General features: G+C 38.1%; 1 protein-coding gene across 1 annotated transcript in view; it reads right to left on the reverse strand.

The window, feature by feature from the left end:
• The window catches only part of LOC134853126 (uncharacterized), a 34,883-nt gene extending 14,982 nt beyond the window's left edge, over positions 1-19,901 (reverse strand). Inside the window, exons 1-2 of the mRNA XM_063869069.1 lie at positions 19,761-19,901; positions 9,113-9,350 (exon numbers count right to left, since the gene is read on the reverse strand). Coding sequence (XP_063725139.1) covers positions 9,113-9,350; positions 19,761-19,822 — 300 coding nt within the window. The 5' untranslated portion in view covers positions 19,823-19,901. The remainder of the gene's footprint in view (positions 1-9,112; positions 9,351-19,760) is intronic.
• Positions 19,902-20,874: the final 973 nt, after the last annotated feature.

The raw sequence follows: 20,874 nt of genomic DNA on the forward strand, positions 1-20,874 counted from the left end.
ATGTTTTTTCTGATCCAGAGTGTCCTTTAATATTTTGTGTATGTGAAATATTAAAAGCGATGAGAATCATACTTAAAGGAAGACAGGGGACTATGGATTCGTTTAAGTTGTATTCTAAAAGGTCTGTAGTTTCATTAATTGTTGTGTAATTAAATTTGCGAAAATATCGGAGGAGTGTCTTGTTGCCTAGTATGGTTGAATCTGCTTTGTTAGGTTTAGTTTTATATTTGTGCCATGATTTCAGTTGTCTAATTATCGGGTCAAGATTTTGATATTGTTTCAGTGTTGAAATTGTAATCGTTTCTGTTGGAGGGAGAAAAATGTTTTCAATTTCGAATTTAGATAAGGGTATTGTATCAAGTGGGTCGTGAAGGTCAAAAACTTGATTTATTGTGTATTTTGAATCATTTGTTTGTGGTCCTGATAAATTTATTTTATCAGTTAAATCTTCTTTTTCAATTAGTGGAAAATGGTCTTTCTTAGGCGGGTGTTGTTTTGTTCGTTTTTGTTGGGTGTTATTTTTTATCCATTGAGAATATGGGATTGGTTTGAAAGTTGATGTTCCAAGTAAATCAACTTCATAATGATTATTTTGACAATCTAAATAAAGTGGGAAATGTTGTAAATTATTTATTTGTGATTGTTCAATATCAGTTTTTACTGCATATTTGCATTCCAATCGGGGTGATGTTTCGTTTTCTGCAAGGTAGAATTTTATGTTTTTGGGTATTTCAACTGTTGTTTTTCGTGTAAGTAATTCAGGTGGTGTATTTCGACTTAAGGTGTCTGGTAATGCAAGATTTTTTCCTGCAGTCCAAACTATATGTAAGTTTGGAAATTTCATTAGAATTAGTTGAAATCTGTAAACTCGGTGGTTTGGGTTAGATTTCTGTGTGAAAAGAAATATGATTGGTTTGTGGTCTGTGAATAAAACTGTGGGATGTTTTGATCCAAGTATCAGAAATTCATATTCTGTCAGTGTATATATTATGGCTGTACATTCTCTCATTAGAGTTGAGAGTCGTAGCTCTGCTTGAGTGAATAATCGGGAATTTGCTGATATGAGGTTCATTTTATTTGTACCATTATGTGATTGTAATAGTGCTGCGCCGATGCCAAAGTTCGAAGCATCGCACATTGCATAAAATGGTTGATCAGGGTCTGGAATTGTGTTTGAAATTTGTTCAGTTAAAAGTTTCTTTATTTCTTCGAATCGTGTTTGATGTTCTGTGTTCCATTCAAAATTATTTTGTTGTCTAAGGATGTTATAAAATGGACGTAGATATAATTGCATTTTATAAACATATTTACTTAAAAAGTTTAACATTCCAAGGAATTCTTGGATTTTCTTTTTATTTGTTGGTGGTTGAAGTTTTTGAATAGCGTCAATGCGTGATTTCAATGGAGTGATTGTTTTTCTTTCTATATTATGTCCTAAGAATTTAACTCTTGTCAAAAAGAAGTGTGATTTATCGGGGGCGGCCTTCAGATTTTCGTTCTGAAGTATTTGGTGATATTTTTCTAAAACTTTGAACATTTCGTCTTTTGTTTGTGATTGCATAAAAACATCGTCTAGATAGGTGATTGCGTTTTTCTTGAGTATTAGTGGTCTAAAAATTTTGCTCATAAAAGCTGAAAATGCTGCTGGTCCTATGGATATTCCATAGAATAAGCGGTTAAATTCATATTGTTGGTTTCCGATAACAAATTGTGTTAAACGTCGTGATTGTTCATCTAGTGGCATTTGATTGTATGCACTATTCATATCGGCGGTTGTGAAGTATTTGCCGTTTATTTTTGTTAAAATAACTTGTATTGGTTCGATGGGCCAATTGCATTTTGATTCATCTATGAGTGAATTGAGGTATCTAGCGTCGAGAACGATTTTTAATGATTCTCCTTTAGCTAGAATGATAACGGGGTTGATAAATGTGTTGCCTTTTGGTTGTTCTTCTTTGTTTACTGGTGATATAATGTTGTATTGTTCTAAAATATCGAGTAATCTGTTTACTTTATCATGTAAGTGAATTGGTACTTTACTTGCTCTCTGTTTTTTGAAAACTGCGTCTGGTTTTAATGGGAGATGTAGTGATGAACTGATTTTGCCAACATCGAATTTTGATGTTGCATAGACTGATGAATATTTAATTAGCTGTTTGGCTAACTTTTCGAATTCGTCTTGTGTTATTTGTGAATGTTGGAAATTAAACATTGTTAAAAATTTCTGTTGGTCTGCTGTGTAGTTACTTATGTTGAATGTAGGTTTGAAATATGGAGTTTTTGTGAAATAATCCGTATTTCTGTTTTCGTTACTTATTATATTATTTATAGATAATTCTTCATTAAGAATTGTAGATTGGCAAATATCTAGTAATTGGAGTATATTATTTACGCGATAGGCTTTTTCGTGTATTGGTGATATTGTAGCGTTGGTTTCACAATATCCTAAAAGTCCTAAAGGTAATGTTACTTGGTAAGGTGTGTTGTTATAAACATGTAAGGAAATAATATCTGAATTTGAATGTTTCAAATATTTTATTGAAGAGATTGTGATTTTGAAAAATTTATGAATAGGTTTGAATTCAAAATCTGACATATAAAATTTTTGTTTGTTTTGTTCTTTATCATATTGGTGAACTTGTTTGATTGAAAAATTATAGATGTTTCCTGATAGTGGTTTCAGGTGTTTTCTTTGTTGGTTAAATATCGGATAAAATTTTGAAAAAAATGGTGGTTGTTTATTTAATCTTTGAAAAAATGTTAAGGATGTTTCTTTTGTTTTTGTATATTTATCTTTGATTAATATTTTACTGTTTAGGATGTTAATTGTTGGTATATACTTTGAAATAAATGGTATTCCAATGATATTATATTTAATATCAGTGATATGGAATATTTGTTTAAATGGCTTATTTAAAATTTTGCTTTGTTCCATTGTTCTGGTGGGGAGGAGAAATAATTGGATTTTTCCGTAGTTTATCAATGTTGATCCTTGTGCTGTTGCTAGTTTACTGGAGGTTTCAAGAGGTGTTAGCTTTGGATGTAAAGTTTTTATTTCATTCCATGTGGGAATGTTTATTATGTTTGATTCTGCTCCTGAATCAATTAAAAAATCTATTTCAAGGTCTGGTGGTTGAAATTCTTTATTTCTTGGGCTTTCTAAGAGAAATGGTATTGTCCAAATTTTTTCTTTGGGTTGTTCTTTTTGTATATTTTGATAAATGTGGTTTGTATTCAAGCATTTTGTTTTGGTATTTTTATTGGTTTGATTTGTAGTGTTTATCTCATTTGTTTCTTGCGTCGTTGGTGTGGAATTTATGGGTGTAGTGTAATGATTTTGAAGAAATTCTGATTGATTTTCATATATGTGTGATGGAAAGGGTTGTTCATATATGACAGATTCATAGTCATTTTCGACTTTTATCATATTGATAGAAAGAGTGTTTTCAGTATCACTTTCTGAATCTGATGATGTACAATTTATTTGATTGAGTTGTAACGTATCAGTTACTGTGTCATCAATACCTGGGGGGTCTGATGTTGTTTCTGGGTTAGCTTGTACTTGATTGATTTGTCTTTGATGTTTAGGTGTACTACTTCTGTGGCGATTATTAGAATTATTATAGTTATTATTATTCCGGTGTGGTGATTGGGAATAATTTCTATAACGATTATTATAACTTGGGTGTCGATTTTGTGAATTATTTCGCGATCTGTTTTGATAATTGCTGTTTGGTCTGTTATAGTTCGATCTATTATATGAGTTATTCCTTGATCGATTGTTCGGATAATTCTGGTTTCGGTTGTTTGAATAACTTCTATTTCGATTATAGGAGTAGTTTCTATTTCTATTGTATGATGAATTTCGTGATTGATTGTTTGGATAGTAATTATTTCTTGATTGGGAATTAGATCTAGAAACAAATCGTTGTGTATTTGAATTTGATCTGGAGTAGTTATTTCGACTATTTGGTCTATTGTAGTGATTTTGTGATGAATTATACGTGTTTCTTCGTTCTGGTGATCTTCCTCTATAACTTGAGTTATATGGGGATTGATTTCTTGTATAATTTGTATTGTTCGGGAGTGGTTTTCCTGAACTGTTGTTGCTGTGAACTGTTTTGTTCGGTAAATTTTGATCTTTTTTCATGTATTGATAGAATGATTTATTTGGTTCTTTGTATTTTTGAGGTTTATTTTGACTATCTTGCTGTTTTTGTCTACATTCGGAAATACTATGTCCGTATCGTCGGCAATAATTACACCATTTTTTGAAAGATGGTTTGCCTTTAAAGTTCGGGTTCTTTTCATAAATATTGAGTATTTCAGTGATTTTTTCAACGAGGTCTGTTTCTGATTCCTGTATATTATTAATATTAGTGGGAGTCGTTTCAATTTTGTTAACGTATTGTAATTTCAGATTTTCCGTTTCTTCTAGTTTCATCGTGATTTCTGCTTGTTCTAGTTTGTCTACTAGTTTTCGAAAATCTAAATCGGGTTCTCGAATTGAAGAAGGATGAGATGCTCTCTTTTTTATTGCTATTTTCCTTAATTGTGGTGTTAAGGTCATCATTAAGATTTCTGTCATCTTTGTGTTTTTATAGTCATGTTTATTTAATGAATATGCTTTTCGAACTAGTGTTTCGATTCGTACTGCTATTTGCTTGATGGTTTCGTTTGGTAATCTGCGAATTTCATTACATAAAACTCTTTGTTGTTGTTTGTTTCTTTCGGAGTCAAACATTTTTGAAAATTCTTGTGTAAATCTTTTCCAGTTTGGTTTTATTTCTAGAGGTAGTACTGAAAACCATTTTTGGGCTGCGCCATCTAAGGTTGTTTGTATTAACGCTGTGCGTCGATGTATCCAGTTTTGGTGTAGTGGCGTATTAATTGGTTCAGGTCCAATGTTTAAAATCAAATTTGCTGTTACTGCATTTAGATAATCTTCTACAGAGTATTCAGGGTCTGTTCCTGTGAAAACCATTAAAGGTTTGTTTGATGTTATTGATGATCCACCCATAAGGTATGGATTCATTGTCATTTGTAATGATTCTGCTGCATTTGGCATTTGAGAAAAATTTGAAAGTTGGTTTCTTGTTATTTCATGTTGTTGGAGATAATATGGGAGTGGTATCTCATTTTGCATTTGTGATGCTTGATACGAGTGTGCAGTCATTGGATTTTGTTGTTGAATTGGTTGAAAAGATTGTGTATTAATTAGATTTTGTTGTTGAATTGGTTGTTGATGTTGTGCATCTATTGTTTGTGGAGAAAAATTTCTATGATTTGTACATGTTTTCTGTATTCCTTGTCTACGATATTCTTGAGTATTTTGTGCAAATATATCTGGTTGTAAGAAATCATCATCTGAGGATAAATAATCCATTTGATAAGATGTTTGTTTTTTATTTTTATTTTGTTGAAAAAATGGGTAATTTTCACTGCGATCCTGTGGAGGATTTGGTTGAAAATTTTTGGAATTATATTGGGCCGTTGGGTTATCCCAGTTTCGAGGTTTTGTATATTGATTAAAATTCCTTTGTGGTTGATAATTTGTTTTTGATGGATGTGTATAATTATAATTATGGTCTGCAAAGTTGTTTCTAGTGAATGTTTTGCGTGTTTTTGATGGTATTGTCATGGGTCTATATGTTTGGTAATCCATATGTGAATATTTTGGAGCAACCGAAGGTTTAACGGTTGATTGTAAGGTTACTTGTGTTTGTGAAGGATTTGTATTTCTTGGTGTTGTTAAATTTGGGCGTATTGGTGAAATACTTTGTTGTGTAGTTGTTGTGTGTACAATTTCTTCATTTATGAAGTGTGATGGTGTCTGGATATCTTGTTGAGTAAGATTCCTAGTTCCATTGAGGTTTTCGTTGTGTATGACTGTAGAGTTTAAACTATTATTTTGTGTATCGGGTAAAAATGTATTATAGTTTAATGGTGTTGCATCAATTGTTAATGGTATTACTCTTACATAATCTCGTATGTAAGATATTGTACCTATTGCTTGACTTGAGATTGATTGTGGAAAGCTTATAAATGCGGGATGAGACCATTCGGGGTCCCAAACATAATCTGATTGTTCTGTGATAGCGGTATCATCGTTCGAATTTTGGGGTCTAAAATTTTTTCTTGCTTGTGCAATTAAATCAATATTGTGTGTGAAATAATCTATTATGAACCATGCCAAAATTTTTTGTAAATCGTGTTTGGTATGTTGTGAAACGTCGTCTTTCGTGAAATTTTCTTTAATGATGTTTAAATAACTAGAGAGTAGTGTGATTTCATGTCGTACTCTTAAATGTTTAGATGTTTCTGTCGGTGAGACATTTGTTAATGGGATTTCGTTTTCTAATATCGAAATATAACTATATATTATTGCGAAAACTTCATTGGTGAAAATGGAGTTTGCTCTTTGTGAGTTATGGTATTGGATGCTTTTTATATATTCTGAAAAAACTTTTGAAAATTCTAAATCAATATCGTCTGTTTGAATAGTATATTTTCTATTATTATGGTTTGGTGAAGTGAATTCTATAGAGTAGATTCCATACTGTTGTGTTATGTTGCATATATCTTTTAGATAGTGATCTATGATTTGTCTTTTGATTTTTACATCGGGGAACTCTGTTTTACATGGACTGATTCCGGGTTCAAATAAATTTACGAGTAAATTTTGACAAAATATGTGTTGTCCTCTATCAGTATCTGCATCTACTATAAAAGGAAAGATTTCATCATCGTCTGGAGTTTCGTCACCTGGGGTGTGTGTTGAACTCATTTTTCCGTTCGATGACTGTTAATATGTAATTATTAATGTGTCTAATTGGTTGATTCCAATTGTATAAATGTACTGGTTTGTGTTTGTACTGTTTTTTTATTCTTCTTTTTCCTCTTTGTGATGAATTTGAAGTTGTTTCTGAGTCAGAAAAATATAATTGATCGTGAAGTGGGTAATTTTTATCTATTGATTCTTTTAGTTTGTAAAGTTCGTCTAAACTGTTGGTTTCTGATTCTGAAAATGCGTTTCGGTTTTTTGAAAATCTTTTTCGTGTTATTTGTTTTTGTTTAGTTATTATTTTCCTCTTTAGTGTTTGTCGTTTTGTGCGAATGTATCCAACTGTTTGTGTATGAGGTGTGATTACAAGGTCGTATTTTTTGTTATCTATTTCACAATTGTGTAAAATGATTGTTTGTTTATTTCCTAGGTTTTTAAATGACATAAGGTTTAGAATGACGGATGCAAAGGTTGTTAAATGATTTCTATTTTCCTAAACTGTTAGTTCTTACGATTTTTTGGTTAGCTTAACCTGGGTCTTTTTGTTCAGGGTTGGAGAGAAAAGTACATCGATTCCGAAGAATGATTTTTACTTTCTCGTGACTAGTATAAGCTAAGGTGTTAACTTACTTAATCTTACTTAGGGGTAGTGATTGTGTTCAAGGGTTGGAGAATAGTAAATCGATCCACAAGGTTCAGGTATAATTAGAACGCGAGTAGTTCGTTAGATACTATTTTAAACTTACTAAGTCTAAGATTTATCCTGGGTCTGTTAAGAGGGGGGGTCAAGTGAAGGATGAATAACCGAAGTTCTTCACTGTTTATCCTAATTTGAATGATTAGTTTTGTGTAAAAATTTCTATTAGTCCTGGGTTTTTAGAGAGGGTTGGATAGTGAATCGACGTTTGAGGTCGTTAGACACTAATTAAGTGGGTGGGGGAGAACAAAGTTGTTCTGTTTGATCCAAGGATAAGCCTTGATGATCAAATTTGAAATTTAATTAAGTAGAAAATGATTTAAGATCCAAGGATAAGCCTTGATGATCTGATTTTAAAATTAAGTGAATTTAAGTTTTAATAAAGTTTTAAATGTGTGTAAAGGAAAGATTTAGTGTTTTGATGATATTAGTGAGTTGATGATTGCTGTTATGTTTTAGGTGATGGAGCTGGAACAACAGGATGATTTATGATTACTAACCAATTATTGTCATGCTACTAATTTTTATTTTTATTTTCCAATAAATATTTTTTAAACATGTTTTGTATAATACTGCAGAGTTTTAGGAAAACGATCTTAGATCTTTTTATCAATCGTTATTGTATAATATTAATTTTGTTTAGCGCCTGAAATGATTTTGAAGAGTAACTTCAAGGTTTTATGTTTGCAAATGGAAATCTAAATTCATTGCAAGTAGTATTCGAAATATAAAAGTTTGTTCTGGCTTTTGCCGAACTATCATATAACTATACGGCAAGTTTCTACTTTGTCGTATGTCGTCTTTGGTTCGAGGTCTTCTTCCAATTCCGGGTAGTTCTGTTATGGTTCGGAATATTGGCTCTGATCTATTGAGTCGGAGAGACATTTCAATTAAATTATTGTCGTATAACATTTTGTAAATGTTTTTGTCTAATTTCTAATCTAATTTTGGTTAATTCTAATCTAGTAAGGTCTTGTTCGAGACTTATGGTCGCACCAGATGAGTTAGGACTGGAGTGTATAACTCATAGAGTAATTTCGGATAGGGTACACCGTCTGCTCGTCACGCTATCTTATTTTCGGCCGGATAGATTCGTGCAACTTCTTAGTCTAATACCGATCCTAATCTTACTCTTATACTATCTAGTCTCAGGTTGTTTAACTAGTCTCTGCTAGGCTCAATAGATCTAGGGTATACTGGTTTATTGCGGCTGCTGAAGTGCTCGGGAGAGTCCAACTAATTTCTAAGTTAAATTCAAATCTCTCTGGTGCTGAAATTACAAGTAACTTCAGCACTTACAAATAAGTGGGTTGTTAGTTAGATGGATCATGATTGGTTAATATTAAATACTTTACATTGGTAAAACATTTAATTTATCCAATCATAATATATAGTTTAGATCAGGTTCCATCACGCCAAAGATTTTTAACGTAATGAAATTGCAGCTAGTCGTTTTCCTTCATAGACACTACTCGACATCGGTCAGCGGCCAAAAATTTCAGTGGCAAAATAGGTCTTTCGTATGCTTTGAGAAACTTCAGAAAATCAATTCTGCCGACTTTAATAAAAGTCAACAAGAATTTTGAAGGTTTTTTGTTTTTCGAAAGTTATAACTAATTATAACCACTGACCTTCTTCTTATCCCTGGCCAAGTGCTTTTCCATCAACTCCATCTGAATCTCGTCATACTTCTCAAACATCTCTTTAATGTCCCCCTCACTCACAATGCCCCCACCCCCTGACGACGATGCATCCCCTCCGTCCTCCCCTTTGCGGGTGAGAAGGTGTTTGTGTTTGATATTGTTAGGCAGTCCCGTCTCTTTCAGAGCTTCGCTTAGTGTGTTGTATCTACGTCTCGAAAGATCTTTCCTGTAGTCGAAACTTTTTTAGTTAGAACTTGTGTTTTTTACTAAGTTAACTGAAAAATCCCACATATCATTTTTCCTCGCTTATGCCATCCTACAAAGAACTCACTTTCTTACCAAGTTTCCTATAAAACTTATATTTTTTGGTTGCCTTTTTGGAGTGAGCTTTCTTTTCACAGCTTCGAAAGGATCGTTTTTAAATCAGCTAATTACAGTAGTTTTTTGAGGATTAGTTCTTCAGGGCTGATAATTGTTACTTCACCCTTGCAAAGGAACAGGCAGGGATCATGTGAGCGACGTTATGAAGTCCAAGAAAGTACCATATTTCTTAAAATTTTCTCAAAAACTACAATCCTCGAGTTTCCCAGCGTATAATGGTGGTCTAATAGCAGTGGACCAGCTGTTTAAAGGCCGCCTTTCTTTTCCCCATAAAAATCATAAAAATGCCGATTTCTCAGAAACTAGCAAAACATGAGGAATCAAACAATGGGGCGATACTCCCAACCTATAATAAGTTCTGATAGGATCCAACGACTGGGCTTGTATTGCTAAAACACGGCAAGCTAGTTTTCAAAATTAATATGAATAAAATCAATATTTCTTCAAAAATAATTTCTTTCTTTTTCACTTTGTGAACAAAACAGACACTTCAATCTTTACCATGGCCCGAATTAATCAACTGTAAATCTTCTACCGACTAAATAAAATGTTCTTTATACCATTAGTCAGAAGAAGTTGCAAAAAATAATTAACTCAATTTGTTTTACAATGAATGCGTGATTTATTTTCTTAGGGAGTTTTTCATTATTGAACGAATTAGTGCCAGAAAATTATGCTAGCCAATCATAACTCTGCTGTAGATATTTTAAAGATTAGAGCGGGAAGATCAGTAAGGTTTGGAAGTTTTAAAAGGCACTGATTGGCCGAACAGTTCGAACCTATGATCCGAAGGCTATGAGAGTCTTTGTGGAGAAAATAGTTAGGTTGGTATAATTAAACTTATTGCTAGCAATCGTATCGTTGCTTTTTCACAAAAACTACAGTTTCAAGCTCTTTTTCTTTCCCCTATCACCTCAAATAAGCCTCAAGTTTATGGCGGAGAGAGGTTTTGCAAAGTAAAATAAGGAGATCAAGTATATTTGTCGTTGACTATTTAGTCCGCATGCCAAACTTTGTTACAATCGAACTATTAGTACAAAAAATTACTAGTAAGACTCGCAGGTGTAGGAAAAAGGAAGAATACCCCAATTTGCAAGAAAGTCATCGTTTTGATGAGCTAAAAAAACCGACTGCTTTTTATTATCGCCCCCCCCCCCCCCCCCCAGTAAATGAATGAACCCCCAATTGACAAAACCACAGTTTGTTGGGCTATCATTTTTTAACTGCTGGGGTGGGGTGGAGCAATGATTGAAAAGGGCCAAAGAATAATCATAATTATAATCATGATAAATTGTTTCCAAACGATACCTAATTACAGAGTTAGTTAAATAAATTTACAAAAAAGAGGTCTGAATCGTATGGGAGAACACCCTTAGGCCAAGAACGATCTGTTTACAGGTGTCACGTCGTACATAGTCTCTACAAGACCTTTTTTGACAAATTGACAGCAATATACTATTTTAAAAGATATTTAATGCATCTAAACTATCCAGTTTATAAAGTTCCTTTAATGTTGGTATCATTAGTACCCTTGGTACTAAAAGGCGAGTCTAATCCCTCTTATCTTTTCCGCTGCAATGAAAAATTCGGTTCGTTATAATTTTTCGAGCTCCTTGAGGATTGGTCGTTGGTCTTCATCCGTCATGCGGATAGCAGACAGCTCGACTATGTTCAACTCGTCGTTTGTCATTGAGCCACTAGACTCGCCACTGATTTTGGCCGATTCTATTGTTCCATTAATAACGTCCTTTGGTTCCTCCGGTTGAGTTTTTTTTGCTCGCATTGCTTTCTATCGCTTCTGGCTGCTGGACTAAAACCGACGATTCTACCGATTGTATTTTCGTTTGTTTTATCTTGCTGGTAGAAATTTACGTTGGGACTTGCAATGTGGACTCGTCGCGTAATCGGCGCCGATGCGCCTGAATCCGTGGCTATACGATCCAATAGCTCGTGAGCTGCTTAGTCTATTGACTCTCGCAATTTTTGCAGTTCCACTTGAGCAGCATAAATTTTTTTTTCCAGCAATGAGTTTTTGCGAATATTTCGAATTGTAGACTCTAGTCCCTGGTATAGGGCTTGCACTCGAAAGCCGTCAATTGTAATTTTTTGCATAACGGTAATTGAGGGCACGCTCTTTGGGTGTCTTACTATTCTACGAAGTTTGTCCATTTCATCGACGAAATGACCAGAAACTTCTTCGTCTAACCCAGTTATGTCGTCTTGAATAAAGTCCTCTCCCCAGTAGAATTTTCACATTTTGCGGTCAAAGTATGTATCCTCTGCGTTATGTTCCTTTGGGCTTGGAATTTTTTTAAGGGTACCACTGTGATCCCTGGCACTTGCTGCTCGATCTACCATTGCATGCGATCCGTCCGAAGGTCGACTGAACGTTTTCGTATCCGAAGGCCCTGTTGCGGTCTCTGGCAATTACTTCTGCTCATCGTCCGATTCGTTTCGCGTAGATACTGCATTTACTGTTTCTTGTTCGACTGATATCACAAACATGAAGAATCGTTTGCCCAGAAATTTTGGCGGTGTCCGATTTTTTAACTGGTACTGATTATACTGCTAAAAATCTATACCTTATTTTTAGCTCATGTAACTTCCTTTGTGAGCTGAAGGACACTGAGCTGGCACTCTATCTGTAATTCTGAGTTGCATTGGCTATTCCCCACCGTGACATCCAATAACTTCCGGTTTTCGTTTCCTATTTTATCTTTGACTCTGCGGATTGCGAATACTCTGAACTCTTCTTCGTCATTATTATCGTCGAATCTACGTATCACGTATCACGTTTGTCTCGTACTGTGTCAAATCATTATTACCATCGACATGGCTTACTACCACTTTCTTGTAATGTTTCGCGAAGTGTCTTCAACCTCCGTATTTATAACATATAATGTTCCGAGCTTCACAGTTGTTCCGATGGTTGAGTTAGAGTCAACTTCCAGGGTAATGGCATTGATCTCCTTGTTGACAGTTTTTCTATACACAAATGTTTGCGAATATCTTCGTTTGTCATATTGAATATGAACAATTCTCGCACGATCGACTCCTTCTTGTCGCGCAAAATCACGCCCCCGGGTCAGATCACTCAACGCTCGAAAATTTTGATCTATTCCTTCTGTTTCTCTTTGCTTCCCGCCAAACAGAATGAATCGCCGGTTTGTAACTATCGGTGCTCTCTAGAATCTATCTACCACTAGCTTCCACAATCGATCAAATCGATTTCAACAATCTTCTGTCTCGAATGTTTCCGATAGAAATACCCTTGACGGTGTTTCCCTAGAGATAGGAACAGTTTTGCTTTCAGTCTTTTGTCGGCTTCACCCCGGGTACTTCCTTATCCTCGTCTGTCTAGACGCTTCTCGCGTCTGTCCGAAGGTTCTCTTTGTCGCTCCAGGTTGTAAAACCTGTATCATTGCGGTCTTTTCTTTCATTTCGTGCCGCGTTATCTTCAGTTCCTGCTCGTTCTTACATCTTCGGGTAGACATTTTGTGCGAGAGCATTTTCTGCCGGTAAAACCTCTATGTCTATCTCCTCTTTTGCTATTACCAACAATTGGAAGCGTTGGGACACATCTTCCCGTGGTACTGGGGGTTCCTGCGATGAGTTGTGCCAAAATGCAGACAAGCTGCGGTAGCTCAATCATATGGGAGCATCCTCGTAGTTGCATACTATCGTAACGTATAATAAGACGTAGAAGACTCAACTTGAATTAAATTAAACACCCTCGCCAACGGCGATACGGGATGGTCACGCTTACTACAGCGATGACCTTGACGTTAGTAATTATTTCACGCCCCCGGGTCAGATCACTCAACGCTCGAAAATCACGCCCCCGGGTCAGATCACTCAACCCTTGAAAATTTTGAATTATTCCTTCTGTTTCTCTTTGCTTCCCGCCAAACAGAATGAATCGCCGGTTTGTAACATTCGGTGCTCTCTAGAATGTATCCACCACAAGCTTCCACAATCGATCAAATTGATTTCAACAATCTTCTGTCTCGAATAGAAATACCCTTGACGGTGTTTCCCTAGAGATAGGAACAGTTTTGCTTTCAGTCTTTTGTCGGCTTCACCCCGGGTACTTCCTTATCCTCGTCTGTCTAGACGCTTCTCGCGTCTGTCCGAAGGTTCTCTTTGTCGCTCCAGGTTGTAAAACCTGTATCATTGCGGTCTTTTCTTTCATTTCGTGCCGCGTTATCTTCAGTTCCTGCTCGTTCTTACATCTTCGGGTAGACATTGTGTGCGAGAGCATTTTCTGCCAGTAAAACCTCTATGTCTATCTCCTCTTTTGCTATTACCAACAATTGGAAGCGTTGGGACACATCTTCACGTGGTACTGGGGGTTCCTGCGATGAGTTGTGCCAAAATGCATACAAGCTGCGGTAGCTCAATCATATGGGAGCATCCTCGTAGTTGCATACTAACGTAACGTATGATAAGACGTAGAAGACTCAACTTGAATTAAATTAAACACCCTCGCCAACGGCGATACGGGATGGTCACGCTTACTACAGCGATGACCTTGACATTAGTAATTATTTCACGGCCCCGGGTCAGATCACTCAACGCTCGAAAATCACGCCCCCGGGTCAGATCACTCAACCCTTGAAAATTTTGATCTATTCCTTCCGTTTCTCTTTGCTTCCCGCCAAACAGAATGAATCGCCGGTTTTTAACATTCGGTGCTCTCTAGAATGTATCCACCACTAGCTTCCACAATCGATCAAATCGATTTCCACAATCTTCTGTCTCGAATGTTTCCGATAGAAATACCCTTGACGGTGTTTCCTTAGAGATAGGAACAGTTTTGTTTTCAGTCTTTTGTCGGCTTCACCCCGGGTACTTCCTTATCCTCGTCTGTCTAGACGCTTCTCGCGTCTGTCCGAAGGTTCTCTTTGTCGCTCCAGGTTGTAAAACCTGTATCATTGCGGTCTTTTCTTTCATTTCGTGCCGCGTTATCTTCAGTTCCTGCTCGTTCTTACATCTTCGGGTAGACATTGTGTGCGAGAGCATTTTCTGCCAGTAAAACCTCTATGTCTATCTCCTCTTTTGCTATTACCAACAATTGGAAGCGTTGGGACACATCTTCCCGTGGTACTGGGGGTTCCTGCGATGAGTTGTGCCAAAATGCATACAAGCTGCGGTAGCTCAATCATATGGGAGCATCCTCGTAGTTGCATACTAACGTAACGTATAATAAGACGTAGAAGACTCAACTTGAATTAAATTAAACACCCTCGCCAACGGCGATACGGGATGGTCACGCTTTCTACAGCGATGACCTTGACATTAGTAATTATTTCACGCTCCCGGGTCAGATCAGTCAACGCTCGAAAATCACGCCCCCGGGTCAGATCACTCAACGCTCGAAAATTTTGATCTATTCCTTCTGTTTCTCTTTGCTTCCCGCCAAACAGAATGAATCGCCGGTTTGTAACATTCGGTGCTCTCTAGAATGTATCCACCACTAGCTTCCACAATCGATCAAATCGATTTCCACAATCTTCTGTCTCGAATGTTTCCGATAGAAATACCCTTGACGGTGTTTCCCTAGAGATAGGAACAGTTTTGTTTTCAGTCTTTTGTCGGCTTCACCCCGGGTACTTCCTTATCCTCGTCTGTCTAGACGCTTCTCGCGTCTGTCCGAAGGTTCTCTTTGTCGCTCCAGGTTGTAAAACCTGTATCATTGCGGTCTTCTCTTTCATTTCGTGCCGCGTTATCTTCAGTTCCTGCTCGTTCTTACATCTTCGGGTAGACATTGTGTGCGAGAGCATTTTCTGCCAGTAAAACCTCTATGTCTATCTCCTCTTTTGCTATTACCAACAATTGGAAGCGTTGGGACACATCTTCCCGTGGTACTGGGGGTTCCTGCGATGAGTTGTGCCAAAATGCATACAAGCTGCGGTAGCTCAATCATATGGGAGCATCCTCGTAGTTGCATACTAACGTAACGTATAATAAGACGTAGAAGACTCAACTTGAATTAAATTAAACACCCTCGCCAACGGCGATACGGGATGGTCACGCTTTCTACAGCGATGACCTTGACATTAGTAATTATTTCACGCTCCCGGGTCAGATCAGTCAACGCTCGAAAATCACGCCCCCGGGTCAGATCACTCAACGCTCGAAAATTTTGATCTATTCCTTCTGTTTCTCTTTGCTTCCCGCCAAACAGAATGAATCGCCGGTTTGTAACATTTGGTGCTCTCTAGAATGTATCCACCACTAGCTTCCACAATCGATCAAATCGATTTCCACAATCTTCTGTCTCGAATGTTTCCGATAGAAATACCCTTGACGGTGTTTCCCTAGAGATAGGAACAGTTTTGTTTTCAGTCTTTTGTCGGCTTCACCCCGGGTACTTCCTTATCCTCGTCTGTCTAGACGCTTCTCGCGTCTGTCCGAAGGTTCTCTTTGTCGCTCCAGGTTGTAAAACCTGTATCATTGCGGTCTTTTCTTTCATTTCGTGCCGCGTTATCTTCAGTTCCTGCTCGTTCTTACATCTTCGGGTAGACATTGTGTGCGAGAGCATTTTCTGCCAGTAAAACCTCTATGTCTATCTCCTCTTTTGCTATTACCAACAATTGGAAGCGTTGGGACACATCTTCCCGTGGTACTGGGGGTTCCTGCGATGAGTTGTGCCAAAATGCATACAAGCTGCGGTAGCTCAATCATATGGGAGCATCCTCGTAGTTGCATACTAACGTAACGTATAATAAGACGTAGAAGACTCAACTTGAATTAAATTAAACACCCTCGCCAACGGCGATACGGGATGGTCACGCTTTCTACAGCGATGACCTTGACATTAGTAATTATTTCACGCTCCCGGGTCAGATCAGTCAACGCTCGAAAATCACGCCCCCGGGTCAGATCACTCAACGCTCGAAAATTTTGATCTATTCCTTCTGTTTCTCTTTGCTTCCCGCCAAACAGAATGAATCGCCGGTTTGTAACATTCGGTGCTCTCTAGAATGTATCCACCACTAGCTTCCACAATCGATCAAATCGATTTCCACAATCTTCTGTCTCGAATGTTTCCGATAGAAATACCCTTGACGGTGTTTCCCTAGAGATAGGAACAGTTTTGTTTTCAGTCTTTTGTCGGCTTCACCCCGGGTACTTCCTTATCCTCGTCTGTCTAGACGCTTCTCGCGTCTGTCCGAAGGTTCTCTTTGTCGCTCCAGGTTGTAAAACCTGTATCATTGCGGTCTTTTCTTTCATTTCGTGCCGCGTTATCTTCAGTTCCTGCTCGTTCTTACATCTTCGGGTAGACATTTTGTGCGAGAGCATTTTCTGCCAGTAAAACCTCTATGTCTATCTCCTCTTTTGCTATTACCAACAATTGGAAGCGTTGGGACACATCTTCCCGTGGTACTGGGGGTTCCTGCGATGAGTTGTGCCAAAATACATACAAGCTGCGGTAGCTCAATCATATGGGAGCATCCTCGTAGTTGCACACTAACGTAACGTATAATAAGACGTAGAAGACTCAACTTGAATTAAATTAAACACCCTCGCCAACGGCGATACGGGATGGTCACGCTTTCTACAGCGATGACCTTGACATTAGTAATTATTTCACGCCCCCAGGTCAGATCAGTCAACGCTCGAAAATCACGCCCCCGGGTCAAATCACTCAACGCTCGAAAATTTTGATCTATTCCTTCTGTTTCTCTTTGCTTCCCGCCAAACAGAATGAATCGCCGGTTTGTAACATTTGGTGCTCTCTAGAATGTATCCACCACTAGCTTCCACAATCGATCAAATCGATTTCCACAATCTTCTGTCTCCAATGTTTCCGATAGAAATACCCTTGACGGTGTTTCCCTAGAGATAGGAACAGTTTTGTTTTCAGTCTTTTGTCGGCTTCACCCCGGGTACTTCCTTATCCTCGTCTGTCTAGACGCTTCTCGCGTCTGTCCGAAGGTTCTCTTTGTCGCTCCAGGTTGTAAAACCTGTATCATTGCGGTCTTTTCTTTCATTTCGTGCCGCGTTATCTTCAGTTCCTGCTCGTTCTTACATCTTCGGGTAGACATTTTGTGCGAGAGCATTTTCTGCCAGTAAAACCTCTATGTCTATCTCCTCTTTTGCTATTACCAACAATTGGAAGCGTTGGGACACATCTTCCCGTGGTACTGGGGGTTCCTGCGATGAGTTGTGCCAAAATACATACAAGCTGCGGTAGCTCAATCATATGGGAGCATCCTCGTAGTTGCATACTAACGTAACGTATAATAAGACGTAGAAGACTCAACTTGAATTAAATTAAACACCCTCGCCAACGGCGATACGGGATGGTCACGCTTACTACAGCGATGACCTTGACATTAGTAATTATTTCACGCCCCCGGGTCAGATCACTCAACGCTCGAAAATCACGCCCCCGGGTCAGATCACTCAATGCTCGAAAATTTTGATCTATTCCTTCTGTTTCTCTTTGCTTCCCGCCAAACAGAATGAATCGCCGGTTTGTAACATTCGGTGCTCTCTAGAATGTATCCACCACTAGCTTCCACAATCGATCAAATCAATTTCCACAATCTTCTGTCTCGAATGTTTCCGATAGAAATACCCTTGACGGTGTTTCCCTAGAGATAGGAACAGTTTTGTTTTCAGTCTTTTGTCGGCTTCACCCCGGGTACTTCCTTATCTTCGTCTGTCTAGACGCTTCTCGCGTCTGTCCGAAGGTTCTCTTTGTCGCTCCAGGTTGTAAAACCTGTATCATTGCGGTCTTTTCTTTCATTTCGTGCCGCGTTATCTTCAGTTCCTGCTCGTTCTTACATCTTCGAGTAGACATTTTGTGCGAGAGCATTTTCTGCCAGTAAAACCTCTATGTCTATCTCCTCTTCTGCTATTACCAACAATTGGAAGCGTTGGGACACATCTTCCCGTGGTACTGGGGTTCCTGCGATGAGTTGTGCCAAAATACATACAAGCTGCGGTAGCTCAATCATATGGGAGCATCCTCGTAGTTGCATACTAACGTAACGTATAATAAGACGTAGAAGACTCAACTTGAATTAAATTAAACACCCTCGCCAACGGCGATACGGGATGGTCACGCTTTCTACAGCGATGACCTTGACATTAGTAATTATTTCACGCTCCCGGGTCAGATCAGTCAACGCTCGAAAATCACGCCCCCGGGTCAGATCACTCAACGCTCGAAAATTTTGATCTATTCCTTCTGTTTCTCTTTGCTTCCCGCCAAACAGAATGAATCGCCGGTTTGTAACATTCGGTGCTCTCTAGAATGTATCCACCACTAGCTTCCACAATCGATCAAATCGATTTCCACAATCTTCTGTCTCGAATGTTTCCGATAGAAATACCCTTGACGGTGTTTCCCTAGAGATAGGAACAGTTTTGTTTTCAGTCTTTTGTCGGCTTCACCCCGGGTACTTCCTTATCCTCGTCTGTCTAGACGCTTCTCGCGTCTATCCGAAGGTTCTCTTTGTCGCTCCAGGTTGTAAAACCTGTATCATTGCGGTCTTTTCTTTCATTTCGTGCCGCGTTATCTTCAGTTCCTGCTCGTTCTTACATCTTCGGGTAGACATTTTGTGCGAGAGCATTTTCTGCCAGTAAAACCTCTATGTCTATCTCCTCTTTTGCTATTACCAACAATTGGAAGCGTTGGGACACATCTTCCCGTGGTACTGGGGGTTCCTGCGATGAGTTGTGCCAAAATACATACAAGCTGCGGTAGCTCAATCATATGGGAGCATCCTCGTAGTTGCATACTAACGTAACGTATAATAAAACGTAGAAGACTCAACTTGAATTAAATTAAACACCCTCGCCAACGGCGATACGGGATGGTCACGCTTACTACAGCGATGACCTTGACATCAGTAATTATTTACGTACTAACATAATATAAGTACGTCATTCATGGTCTCCACTACAGTTGTTTTTCAAAAATTATGATAAAACTAGTCACTTGAATCAATGATTCCCTTTTTCAAAAAACTGACATAAGTGGAAAAAGTTTACAAAAACATTCATTTTTTCAAAGCTTAGTTATAATCGACCCTCTGGTTTGTTTCTAACTATTGCTAATTTTTTACTTGATTTTTTCTTTGTTTATATTGCATTTATCTCCTATTCAGTTATGGCATCTCTCAATTGTTTGACTTGGCAATCCTTACGAATAATTTTCCCCGTGTAGTTTGAAATCTCGTGCCTTCAACTCCTCCTCGCTAATAAACTGTAAAAAGCAAAAACCCTCATGGTGACTCACTTTGGATCGTAGACAGTAAAGTTCCTCATGATATGTTCCCTCACATTTGGGAATCTAGACATGCTCCTCTCAGTCGACTCATCTCTCCTTTCTTTCGGCTACTCCACTATCAGGCCATTCTCGGCAAACGGATATTTAGCCTCTCTGAAGAAAAAATGCAATTGAAATATCACACCTCAGAAACGCTTTATAGCCAATTCGTAACTTTGAGTTCTGCCGTGCTTATATTGTTGAATTTAAAAGCTTGAATTAATTAACGAGAGTTGGTTATAGTTTCAAACAGGGGACGGATTCTCCCAAATAACTACAAAGATCCTAACTTGACAAATTTTCTTCGCTGCGGCCAAATTTAAAAAGAAAACAGGCCAGGAAAGTTGTTTAAGCACTTTTTGGAAGATTTTGACCAAAATTTCGCGTTCGTCGGCGCGTTCTCCACCCTCAAAATAAGTAAACATTGGCGCCAAATGCGCCAATAGAAAAGTTTTAGACGTAGAAGACTCAACTTGAATTAAATTAAACACCCTCGCCAACGGCGATACGGGATGGTCACGCTTACTACAGCGATGACCTTGACATTAGTAATTATTTCACGCCCCCGGGTCAGATCACTCAACGCTCGAAAATCACGCCCCCGGGTCAGATCACTCAACCCTTGAAAATTTTGAATTATTCCTTCTGTTTCTCTTTGCTTCCCGCCAAACAGAATGAATCGCCGGTTTGTAACATTCGGTGCTCTCTAGAATGTATCCACCACTAGCTTCCACAATCGATCAAATCGATTTCAACAATCTTCTGTCTCGAATGTTTCCGATAGAAATACCCTTGACGGTGTTTCCCTAGAGATAGGAACAGTTTTGCTTTCAGTCTTTTGTCTGCTTCACCCCGGGTACTTCCTTATCCTCGTCTGTCTAGACGCTTCTCGCGTCTGTCCGAAGGTTCTCTTTGTCGCTCCAGGTTGTAAAACCTGTATCATTGCGGTCTTTTCTTTCATTTCGTGCCGCGTTATCTTCAGTTCCTGCTCGTTCTTACATCTTCGGGTAGACATTTTGTGCGAGAGCATTTTCTGCCAGTAAAACCTCTATGTCTATCTCCTCTTTTGCTATTACCAACAATT

This window comes from Symsagittifera roscoffensis, chromosome 8 (genome assembly GCF_963678635.1).
Source record: "Symsagittifera roscoffensis chromosome 8, txSymRosc1.1, whole genome shotgun sequence".
Taxonomy (NCBI): domain Eukaryota; kingdom Metazoa; phylum Xenacoelomorpha; order Acoela; family Convolutidae; genus Symsagittifera; species Symsagittifera roscoffensis.